This window comes from Manis pentadactyla, chromosome 1 (genome assembly GCF_030020395.1).
Source record: "Manis pentadactyla isolate mManPen7 chromosome 1, mManPen7.hap1, whole genome shotgun sequence".
NCBI classification, from domain to species: Eukaryota; Metazoa; Chordata; class Mammalia; order Pholidota; family Manidae; genus Manis; species Manis pentadactyla.
The window spans coordinates 30,216,035-30,228,299 of NC_080019.1; the positions used below are offsets into that span (position 1 = coordinate 30,216,035).

General features: G+C 33.4%; 1 protein-coding gene across 14 annotated transcripts in view; it reads left to right on the forward strand.

Moving 5' to 3' along the window:
• RAPGEF2 (Rap guanine nucleotide exchange factor 2) overlaps nucleotides 1-12,265 on the forward strand; it is a 259,283-nt gene that overhangs the window by 217,824 nt on the left and 29,194 nt on the right. For all 14 annotated transcript variants that reach the window (XM_036887962.2, XM_036887967.2, XM_036887969.2 and 11 more), the window contains 4 exons: nucleotides 4,745-4,881; nucleotides 5,510-5,668; nucleotides 10,905-11,057; nucleotides 11,320-11,484. In XM_036887962.2, the coding sequence (XP_036743857.2) occupies nucleotides 4,745-4,881; nucleotides 5,510-5,668; nucleotides 10,905-11,057; nucleotides 11,320-11,484 (614 nt within the window). The remainder of the gene's footprint in view (nucleotides 1-4,744; nucleotides 4,882-5,509; nucleotides 5,669-10,904; nucleotides 11,058-11,319; nucleotides 11,485-12,265) is intronic.

Sequence of the window (12,265 nt, forward strand, 5' to 3'; positions counted from 1 at the left end):
AATACAGTATATAATGTATATATACAAAATGTGTGTTAATTGTTTATGTTATTGGTAAGGCTACAGGTCAACAGTAGACTGTTAGTAGTTTCTGGGGAGTCAAAAGTTACACATAAGACTTTCAACTACATGGGGGTGTCTGTGCCTCTACCACCTGTGTTGTTTATGGGTCAACTGTATTGCATATATATAAAATATAATTGAAGTCATTTAAAGGAATTGCTAACTATTCATAAATGAATATCATGTGGTGGTATTCATTCATTCATTCATTCATTCAGCTAATGTGACTGAGCACCTCTTATGTACTGAGCATTTTTCTAGGTCCTTGTAGTTCTGTAGGTAACAGGCAGATGAGGTCCTGTCCTTCAGACAGGCTCTCACAGTCTGAAGAATAAAAGGGGGATTAAGGAATAATGGAGGTGGGAGTAGACTGAACAGGAGCCTGTTTTAGGAAGGAAGGGCTGGTAATACCCTTTTAAAGGGCTCAGATCTGAATGAAGTGAGAAAAGGGAGGCAACTATGCTGGTGGCCCCCAGTATAGAAACATGCTCGCATTTCTGGATAATTACCCTCTAGATTTTTGCTGGAGTAAGGGATTTATTTAACTGCTTCTCAATACCCATTCCTAATTCCTCCTTTTCTTAGCCCATTTCCATCTTCACCATCTCTACTACCATTCCGCAGTTGCTGGTAGTTTGTAAGTCTCTTGAGGTTCTGCAGCATAATTGAAGTGGGTCTTTTTTACTCTCTGAAAACACAGGGTTTCACTTTCTTGTGTCTGATACCACATGGTTATTATTTTGTGTTTAAAATTGTGTTTCAGTATTCCATTCCCTTTGTCCTTGATGACTTCTTTTAAAAAATATCTTCATTATAGTTTTAAAGAGAGAATGAAACCAATGATACCTTTATTGAATCTTTGAGTCTTAAAAAGTCTTAAATGCCATCTGGGTAAACATTTATTATTTTTAGTTTTTCAACTGAGCATGCAGAATTATATACATTAAATATGATTAGCTCTCTTCTGTCCCCTTTATTTTTTATCCTTATTATATGTGAAACAGATATTTTCTATTTTTTTTAATGTTAGTCACTACTCATATATCACAAAATAATTTCATGACCCTCTAATGGAGTAGGGATCTGCAAAGAAACTGGGGATACACGGTACCTCAAATCATTATAGCAAATATTAGTGAATATAGTTTATACTTTATATTCATATACTTCATATTCTGCCGTCATGTATGTATGTGGTGGTAACTTATTATTGTCAAAACATGTTAAATTTGAGACATTTCTGACAACTTCTGGTCTCATAGTTTCTTAAGACCATGAATCTTTGCTTGTTCAAGGAAATTTAGCTATTTACGAGGGTAGAAAAAGCGTAAAATGTGTGGTCTATAGGTAGTATTTTAATACCTTACGGTTAGGAGTGAGGGGGTGAGAATTGAAGTAAACGGGCTGGAAACAGCAAATCTGTGATGTGCTAGCTAGTCAGAGGGCCACAGCTTGTTCATCTGTCTTTATGTTTCCTATCAGAAGGTCAGTGCATTTGTCAAACAGTGATTCCTACCTCCCATGTGTGATAGATATAGGTCATCTCTTGCTTTATTGCTATCCCCAGAAATCAATATATTTTATGGCATGATATAAACACCTACTTATTCCAGAAATAAAAGTTTCACTAAACTGAACTTGTTCTTCTGTTAGTGATATGCTTTGATTCTTTTTCTAAAATGCTGATTGCAGCACTAATTGATTTCTTGATACTTCAGTCTGGGTCAGGTTGAAGAACACTGTCCTGTTGCAAACAGTCCCTAGGTACCAACTACCATTGCTATCCTGATTACTGAAGCCACCCTATGTACTGAAAAGTCTTATGCAGGAGGGATGACATAGGGTCCAATCAGAGCAGACATTATCCAGCTGAACCAGAGAAGTCCACCCACTCTGACCTTCTGGAAATGTAATGTTTCACAGACTATATCTTCCCTATTGTGTGTGTTTTTTTTCTTTTGTAATTATCCAGCTATACAAATAACATAAAATTTGTTGCTGAATCTTAACAGGTAGAAGGAATGTGCACAGGGACATTATGTGGGGATAAGAAAAATGTAGTAGAATTTTTAGTTACTCAAGAATTTAGTTAATCAAAAATATAAAAATTATATTTCTAGTCAAAATATGATGACAATAACAGTTCTCATTTATTATTTACTCTGAGCTAAGAACTTTATCATCTATATTGGGTTTGATCCTCACAACTGTTCAATGAAGATAGGTATTATTCTTTTATAAATGAGAAAACCATGCCTTAAGGAAAGTAATTAACTTTTTCAAAGTAATATAACTACTAAATATTCAAATGATGTCTGACACATACCCCATGCCCTTTATCTGTGCCTACCATGGTCAGCACAAGCTTTGGAGGCAGACAGTCCTCAAGCATGTCACTGCCACCTCCTAATTACATGATTGTCAGCCTCTGTTTCCCTGTGAAATGAAGAAAGAAAACTTGAAACTCATAGAGCCATGGTGAATAATTAAGGAAAGAACTTAGTATTTAATTAGTAAAGCTGCCAAATAATAGAGAAAATTAATAGAGACCATATTATCAACAGCTGCAACTGTACCAAAGTATAAACTGTTTCTCCACAGCACCGCCAAGAGCAAGAGATCAAAATTTTCTTTTTTTGCCAATCTGTGCGTTAGGATGTAATATATTACCTTACATTTTCACTTATCATATAATGTTGTAAATTTTTAATTGATATTTATAGATTTGTGTGATCTATAGAAAATACTCCTTGGTTTCTAGAATATCTTTAGATTCAAGGTGGTTATTTCTGCTGTATTGGCCAAAAAGCATTGGGATGGGCCTACTGAATTTTTGGAGACTTCTTGAAGCTCTATTTCATTTCAGCTTATCATTTCACCCCTTAGTAAGCCTTAATAAGATCACAGCTCATTTTCAATTGAAATTCCCCATTTAATGTTTATTGATTTCTTCATTCCCATTAGAATTTAAATTACAATGTATGCTATTGCTCCTGAATCAACAAGGAATGTCACCATTTTCACAGTGACAGAATTCTTTGTTTACCTGCAAGAAATTCAACTTGTACTATAGATATTTAAAATGATTGTATTTTTCAGTGGTCAGAATTGAAGGACATTTAAAAGATCCCTAGAGCATTCTTTATTAATGCTTTTTTAAAAAGTGTATTATAATTTCACTTTTTAAAATAATTTTTTTAATTGAATAGGATAGTTGATATACAGTATTGGATTCAAGTGTATAACATAGTGATTTGGCAGTTATCCACATTATTTTATGCTCACCCAAACAAGTGTTGTTACTGTCAACATAGATATTACACTATTATTGACTATATTCTCTATGCTGTGCTTGCATCCCCATGACTAATTTATATTACAATTGAGATTTTTTGCTTCTCTATGCCCTTCACCTGTTTCACCTACCCTACCCACCCCCATATCTTTCCCCCATAATAGATATCAGTCTCTTCTCTTTGTCTGAGTCTATTTCATTTGTTTGTTTTGTTTCTGTTTTAGATTACACATGTAAGTGAAATCATATGGTATTTGTCTTTCTCTGCCTAGCTTATTTCGCTTAGCATAATACCCTCTGATCTGTCCATCTCACAAATTGCAGGATTTCTTTATTTTTTTATGGCTGAAAAATATTCTTGTATAAATATATATATCTCCCATATCTTCTTTATCCTCTCATCTATTCATAGACATTTAGGTTGCTTTCATGTCTTGGCTATTGTAAATACTTAAGCAATAAACATGGGAGTGCACATATCTTTTTGAATCAGTGATTTTGTTTTCTTCAGGTAAATTCCCAGAAGTGGAATTGCTGGGTCATATGGTATTACTATTTTAGTTTTTTGAGGAACCTCCATATTGCTTTCTACAGTAACTACACCAATTTACATTCGCACCAACAATGTAAAAGGGCTCCCTTTTCTCCACATCCTCGCTGACACTGTTATTTCTTGTCTTGTTGACATTAACCATTCTGGCTGGTGTGAGGTATCTCATTGTGGTTTTGATTTGTATTTGTCTGATGATTAAAGATGTGGAGCATCTTTTTTGTTCCTGTTGGCCATCTATATGTCTTTGGAAAAATGTCTGTTCAAGTTCTCTGCCCATTTTTTATCAGATTATTTGTTTTTTGGCATTGAGCAGTATGAGTTTTTTTATGTTTTGGATATTAGCCCCTTATTGAATATATCATTTGTGAATATCTTCTCCCATACTGTAGGTTGACTTCTTGTTTTGCTAATGGTTTCCTTTGCTGTACAGAAGGTTTTTAGTTTGATGTAATTCCACTTGTTTTTTGCTCTTGATTTTTTTGCCTGGGAGACCTATCCAGAAAAAAATTATTCATGCTGATGTTCATGAGCTTCTTGCTGTTTTCTTCCAAGAGTTTTATGGTTTCATGTCTTACATTTTAGGTCCTTTTCGAGTTCACTTTTGTGTATGGAGTTAGACAGTAATCCAATTTCATTCTTTTGCATGTAACTATTTGTTTTTCCCAGCACCGTTTATTGAGGAGACTGTCTTTTTCCCATTGTATGTTCTTGCCTCCTTTGTCATATTATATTAATTGGCCATATATGTGTGAGTTTTTTGCTGGGCTCTCTAGTGGATGCTTGTTTTTTTTGAAAAGTTATAATTTTTACAGTGAGTATCTTTTGCTTTTCAGAACAACTCTTGGAATTTATGCACCAGTTGCCTGCTTTTGCCAACATGACAATGTCAGTGAGACGAGAACTCTGTGCTGTGATGGTGTTTGCAGTGGTGGAAAGAGCTGGAACCATTGTGTTAAATGATGGTGAAGAGGTTAGTAAATATTTCTTCCACTTAAAAAGTTTCTGTGTCAGGATTAATACAGCAAAAGAAGAAAAAAGCAATTCTTATTTTTTCCACTTAAAAAAACAATAGGCAGCAATAAGTTTGAATAATTCAAGAATTATGATACACTTATTGTTATGTCAAAGTATTCCAAATCCATTATTTTCTATTATTATTTGTAATATTTTATATAATGATAATGGAGGTGTTCTGATGTGGCAACATTTCAGATTTTATAATTTAAATGTTCATTAATATAATGCTTTTTGTCAGAACAAAACGATACTCTTACTGAGGCAGTGGTGATCATTTTATCTTGTTTACATGTGTTTTGAGGAAACAGAAGAAATATTTTCCTTGTGTCGCTTTAAACAATATCCAGAGTCAAACTAGAAGAGTAGAATGATGTGCACTGTGCTAGGCATGTGAAAATACACACATACATGGCTGTACTTTATTCCTTGTTCTATGAATTTGGCAGACAGTTAACTTTGAGTTACTTGTTCTATCTTTAAAATGAAAAATCTGCTAAATCATTTGTAGGGGACCATTCTAGTGTTTACAGCTGCATGATCATGATGTTATTTTCTGCTTTGCCTTTATTTTTCTGAATTAGCTGGACTCCTGGTCAGTGATTCTGAATGGTTCTGTGGAAGTGACTTATCCAGATGGAAAAGCAGAAATATTATGTATGGGAAATAGTTTTGGTGTCTCCCCTACCATGGACAAAGAATACATGAAAGGAGTAATGAGAACAAAGGTGGATGACTGCCAGGTATAAAATGTCATTAGAAAATTTGGATTTTGTGTTTAATAGGGAACACATATATGCAGTTATAAAATGTTTCTGCCTATATAAATAGATCTTTTAGATTTGTAAATAAAATTTTAAAGTAGAACTATTACTTCTAGTTTGATCACACGCCTTAAAGTTATTTGAACTCCTCAGAAGTAAGTGTTCTATTAATGTGTGTTTTAAAAAGTATTCTATAAATATGGTATTTTAAAATTCCCAGCAATAATAATTGATAACCTACTCATCAAAAATAATTGAAATAGAATGCCCATTATGAAAAGAAATTATAAGTAGATTAATAAAGATGGTGTGATAAGTTACACAGTGTTTCTATTTAAATACATAAAAGAAGGGATTAATTTTAGAAGTCATAAAAATTAATTGTAGTAAGAATCAGTAGACTTGCTAGTAAAAAAGTTTGCTAATAAGACTTGATAGCAAAAGAAAGATGTCATTGTTGATATTATGTTAATATTCATTATTAAAAGCATTTAATAAAAGACTACAGAAAATATTGAGAGCAAATGTGAAATTTAATTAGATTGATATCACCTAATATTAGTAATCTCTAATATTTAGTAATAATTAGTACTCTTTAATATTAGTGAGAAATAATTTAAGATGCTTTTCCTATCAACTGTTTAAAATTTATGTCTTCTTAAAAATTTGTCTTTTAAAGGCAAAATACACTAATATAAATAAACCAAAGGTTTGACTTAGACTAATTAATGTTAAGTGCTTATTTTATTTGTTTGCAGTCTAAAATACATCTGAATATATTTTATTCTAAAAGAACATCACCAGATATTTATTGTGTGTGATAAGTGTAAAGTAGTTCATTTAAAATTTCATTTTAAGCATTTTACTTACTAAAAGGAACAATGACCATGGCTATCAAGAAAACCATCTTACCAAGACAATCAATATAATACCAAATAATTCCTTCAGTGAGCACAATAAAGACAAAATAATAGCTGTGAATTCAGTGTTTTGAATACATAATGTCAGAAGAGCATTCTAAATATAGTCTATTCTCAATTAATTGGCATGATAGAGGAAAACAAAATAGTAGGTAATCCTTGAAGTCTTTATTTGGCCTGGAAATGTATATTTAAGAGAGATCATATATGATATTTCAGCTCTGGAAGTGTATCTCAAAAATAAAATCAAACTGAGTCCAAACAACTAGAAAATTGTTAATTTCTCCATCTTATTATCTCTTATCAGTTCCTTCCTAAGCCCTTCTACATGTTGGCAGTACCAGAGCATTTGAGTTAAGGTTAAAGTCTCTGCCCTTAATAGGCAAGTGAAAATCACTTTGTTTCTGGGAATGCAGCACACATTAGTACCCTTTTGTTAGAAATTTTGTAATCATGAGACTGAAATGATAGAAGATGCACAAAAATGTTTCAGAATAATTGATAAAAATGTGATATGACTGAATGTTACAGAGTGCTTACATAATATTAAATGTACTAAGTAACATTAAGTATTTATCTGGGAGTTCTGAGCAAGGAAAAGGAGGTAAATGTTAGGGAAGAAAGTCGAATCAATCTGTTTACCATATGAGGAATTGGTGGGGAGCCCAGAGTGATAGTCAGCAAGGTAGACTCCAAAAGAAAACTCCTGATAGCTCATGGTATGAGATTTCCAGATACATAAAGAGGGTCAAGGGTGAGGTGTCTGCTAGAGAGAGTCTCTTTCTCTCCATGACCCACAAGCCACTGTAAAAGGAATATGTCAGATCGGTTTTTGAGAATCACTCCTGTACTTTCACCAAATATTTGATCAGGCCTGACACTCACTCCCTCAATAGTAGGACAAAGATGGAGAATGAAGTTGGACCATTTTATGCCAATGCTTGTTTGTGATACTATTTTAGTGTACTTTTTTTTCTGTTAAAATATCACATCACGCAAATGTCAGATGATCATCTTGTTAGGGGAAGTAAAGGGAACAATGAGAATCCTATCCATAAAATGGCCTACATAAGTTTCTGTCATTCTACTGAGTGCGCTGTAGACAGTCAGCAGTTACTGAATGAACAAAAATGGTGTTCTCTTTACCAAGACGAAGCAACTTTCCCTAGGATTGGCCCTCATTTTCTTATATTCCACTGAGTTCTGAAAATAAACATTAGGCAATGTGATATCTAGTTAAGCTCCTGCTAAACCTAAAGACACAGTAGTGAGTAGATTAAATTTAACATTTATTTCTGTTTATTTGGATCCGCAATATGCTCACGGCTGTGCTTGCTCTGGGTCCCATCTCTGTGTGCTCCTCCTCCAGTTCTCTCCCTTCAGTGTCTGCTCTGGTTCTCTTATTTTGTCTGAAGGACAAAGACAAGGCTAGGTACAGACGTTCTGTGGTACCAGATGCGTGGTAGTGGTTTTCCATTCCCCATGTATACCTCTTTCTTTTCTTTTTCCCTCTTCCTGTCCTCCGTTTTTACTCCCCTACTCTCTTTTTCCTTCTCCACTGCCTATGTTTTAGGGCTGCCAGTGATACTCAGGCATGGCTTAGTCTTGCCCTACACCCTAATAAGGGGAATGAACACTTGGATACCTGTGTGAACAATTAGGTATGAATTTCCCTTACAGACTGCAAAGTACCAGTTTTAATACATCCAGCCTCTTAATATGAATCTATTAGACTCCTCTTTCCCTGAGACCATGAGAGCTAGTAATGCTTTGATTTTAAGGAAGAGTTTTAGAGGAGAAAGCAGTTGCATGGATACATAGTGAACGTTGACTGTCCTGTATTATGGTTAAAGTTTAATTTTACTTGATTCTTCTACTGTAATTTTTCTGCTAAATATCAATTGTGATGTCATGTACTCAAAAGAAAATAATCTTGTGACATAAACTGTCATTGGCCTCCTATAACTGAAATCTTGTTTGAATTTGTATTTTGTGTAAGTGCCACGATCATATAGCACTCTGATTTGTTAACAGCTGTCTGAAAATATAAAACCTCACCATAACAATTATGTATATAATTCACAGATTTTCAACTGGCTTCATTATCATACCACTTAAATATATTTTACCCATGGATTTCTTATTAGATCAATAAATTTCTTTAAAAGGAAATCTGCTAATAAAATATAAATATTTTCATCTAAAATTCTTTTATGGCCATAGAAATTCAGTTTGGGATTTTTTTCCCCCAATTTTGGATGGTGGTTCAGTTTGCTACAGAAGAAATGCCAAAAATGAATGTTAGAAATTCTGTCTAAACATCAAGAATTTCAAATCAAACTTTATTCTAATTTCCTTAAATCTTTAGTCAAGAAGTACGTTTTAGTACCTGCTTTTCAAAAAACATTTTCTCCATCTGTTTACTCATTTAAACTCAGGGATATATCTCTTTTTTTTAGGAAATAAGTGAGGAAATGACATAATTATGTTCTCTAAAACTGAGTATAAGAAAGAACACCTAAAATCTTTTGGAAACATGGGGAATAGTTTTGCTGCCCTATAAAAAGAAAAAATAAAAATAGTTTTGAGACAAGAGACTAATACCACATATTTCCAAATAAATAAACAAACAAACAAATAAATAAACACACACATACATACATACCTGTGGTCACTGTTATGGAAATGAATTTTTAAAAGTTAGCTGAATTATGCAAAATTAGTTACAAGAAAAGTCTGTGTCTTGAATTTTAAGATTTTGATTCTAAACTCTTAGCAGAAAACTTAGATTATATTAACCAGCTCAGTAGAAGAAACTTAATATTGTAATATACTATTTCTCAAGTGTGAACTGCTGCTATTTGTTCCTTTAAAAAACTTTTATTTTGCAGAAAAGTATGGAAAATACAGAAAAGTATATTAAGTAAAATTAAGTCACTTGTAATTTACATTGCTCAGAAATAATAATTAACACTGTTATATTTCCTTCCATGGTTTTTATATGCATGTATACTTTTTTTAAATTAACAAGCATGTAATTAATGGACATTGAGCAAATTAAATTAGCATGCCATTGGTACAGCTGTTCCTCATCAATACAGTGGGGATAATAGTAATGCCTTCCTTATAAGGTGACCGGGAGGATGAACTGACAACATCCCTGTAAGACTGCCGCAGCATGATGACAATGGTGATCACGTCGTCACTGTCGTCATTATAATTATTATTTACAATATTTGTTTTTGCGTCTTTTAAAAAAAATCTAATGTAATATCATGAACATTAAGCCAGAGCACTAAATGTTCTATGAAGATATGATTTCATATGGCTGTATCATAATATTACATATGCTATAATTTAGTCATCCCTTTTTTCCCATCTTTTCACACTAAAGGAGAAAAAGAGATGAGTGCTTTTTTCATTCCCAAGTGATATCTTCAATAAGAATAAATTAGTCCAAATTCAGAGAAGACAATGGTTTTTATTTACTTTAGAATCTACTCTTGTCTCTTTACTGGCTTATAGTTAATTTGTGTGATTTCTATAATTCATTCTTAATTTTCCTTAAAACTACTAAAAATAAAAATTTGCCCTAAGCCCTGACATTTTTTATATTTGGCATCATGGAGGAGTAATTGCTTGGTATGCATATTATTGTTAACTTTTTTAACAGCAAGGATTACCCTTAATACCAGTAATAAGGAATATTATCAAAGTAATAACTTTAATAAGGACTAATGATTTGAGCTTGTTTGTAAGTATGTGGCTTATTTTGTGGATCTTTTTTGAACAGACTTTCTAAAATGATTTCTTACCAGAATAATTAGATTTATAATATCTGCTGCATGGGTATCTTTGAATTTCAGTGTCTTATTAATACCAACTTTGTATTGCTGGTTTTAAATCTTTTCCAACTTTTAAAACCCACTAAATGCTAATTGTGTTTTTATATCTATCCTCCAAGATTCCAGAGCCCTGCCCCAATGGTTTTTAATTTTCAAAGAAGTGGAATGAAAAAGTACTTTTCTAATTTCATCTTCTGATATTTAAAATTGTTAGGATTTTTAATATAAACTACATATAAAAATTCTAAAAATGAAGCTTTTCCTGACCAAGGAAAGAAATACACTAAAAAGTCGAGAAGTCTGATTAAGGTTCATTATTGCACTCATTTAGAAAGTATGGGAAGGACATGGAAAAATGTCAGTGTTAAATAATTAAAACACTGAATTATTAGTACTGCTAGGTTTTTTGCAAGCACTTGTCATTAACATGTGACTTACATTTTATTCCAGTTTGTCTGCATAGCCCAGCAAGATTACTGCCGTATTCTCAACCAAGTAGAAAAGAACATGCAGAAAGTTGAGGAGGAAGGAGAAATTGTTATGGTGAAAGAACACCGAGAACTTGATCGAACTGGAACAAGAAAGGGACACATTGTCATCAAGGTAAGGCAGACATGCCTTCATCCCGTGGGAAGGGGTAGGTTATCAGTTATGACAATTTTAGATTCCCCCCACCCCATATTTATGCATAATTTCTCTTTAAAAGTTACCAGTTGTAAAAAATCTTTATATTTCCTGATCAACAGCAGTTTTAACTATTAAATATATTACTGTCCAGTTCATCTTATGTTGAAGATTTGAAATCAAAGTACCATAATAGATGTTATGTAGGCAGGACAGTGATTAAATCTTTTATTTGCTACAGGGCACCTCAGAAAGATTAACAATGCATTTGGTGGAAGAGCATTCAGTGGTGGATCCAACGTTCATAGAAGACTTCCTACTGACATATAGGACTTTTCTTTCTAGCCCAATGGAAGTGGGCAAAAAGTTATTGGAGTGGTTTAATGACCCGAGCCTCAGGGATAAGGTTGGAAAATATATTTCAGTTTGGCTTTTAAATGTGAAGTACTCAGGTATAAGCTTAAAGATATTTTAACATACACATATATGTCACATCAGTTATGTTCAGATTGTTTCACTGGAGTAAGAGAATCTACCCTTTTTTAAGCAAAAAAGAGAAATCTATAATGGGAACTAATAATTGTGTCACTAAGTTCAGCCCTAGAAATGTCTTTTTTTTTTTTTAACCTAAAGGCCAACAAATTGGCCAAAAATGTTTAAACTTTGTTCTATTTGGATTATGTTAAAATACAACCCCCAAAAAGCTGTGTTCCCTGGGTGTCTGCATTCTCTGGTTCGGGAGATGGTCAGTATTCACCAAATGACAAGTACGATTTTTAAATTGGCACGAGAGCAGCATTTCCTTATAACTATTGCTGACTGGTAGACCCCATGATGTAATCCTAAGCAGATCCTCTTTTAGCAGCTCTTGAGAGCTCTGTCAGGGCCTGATTGGATGATAAACTACAGACTCTTAATGAGGTTTGAGAGTTACTCATAATCTACTCATTTCCTCTTACCGTATGACCATTTGATTTACATGAGACAGACTGGGGAGAGGAGGGTAGGAAAGTCCAGAACAGGAGACTTAACTGTGGAAAAGTTGCAACTCCAGTGCTGCTCCTACCACTGCTGAGCTCTGCAGCCATAGAGAAGTCACTGGACATTAGTGCTTTTCATTTCATATTCTGAGAGTTACAAGTCTAGATCTCAGCTGAGCTCTTCAGCAGTAAAAATCTGGTTTGAGT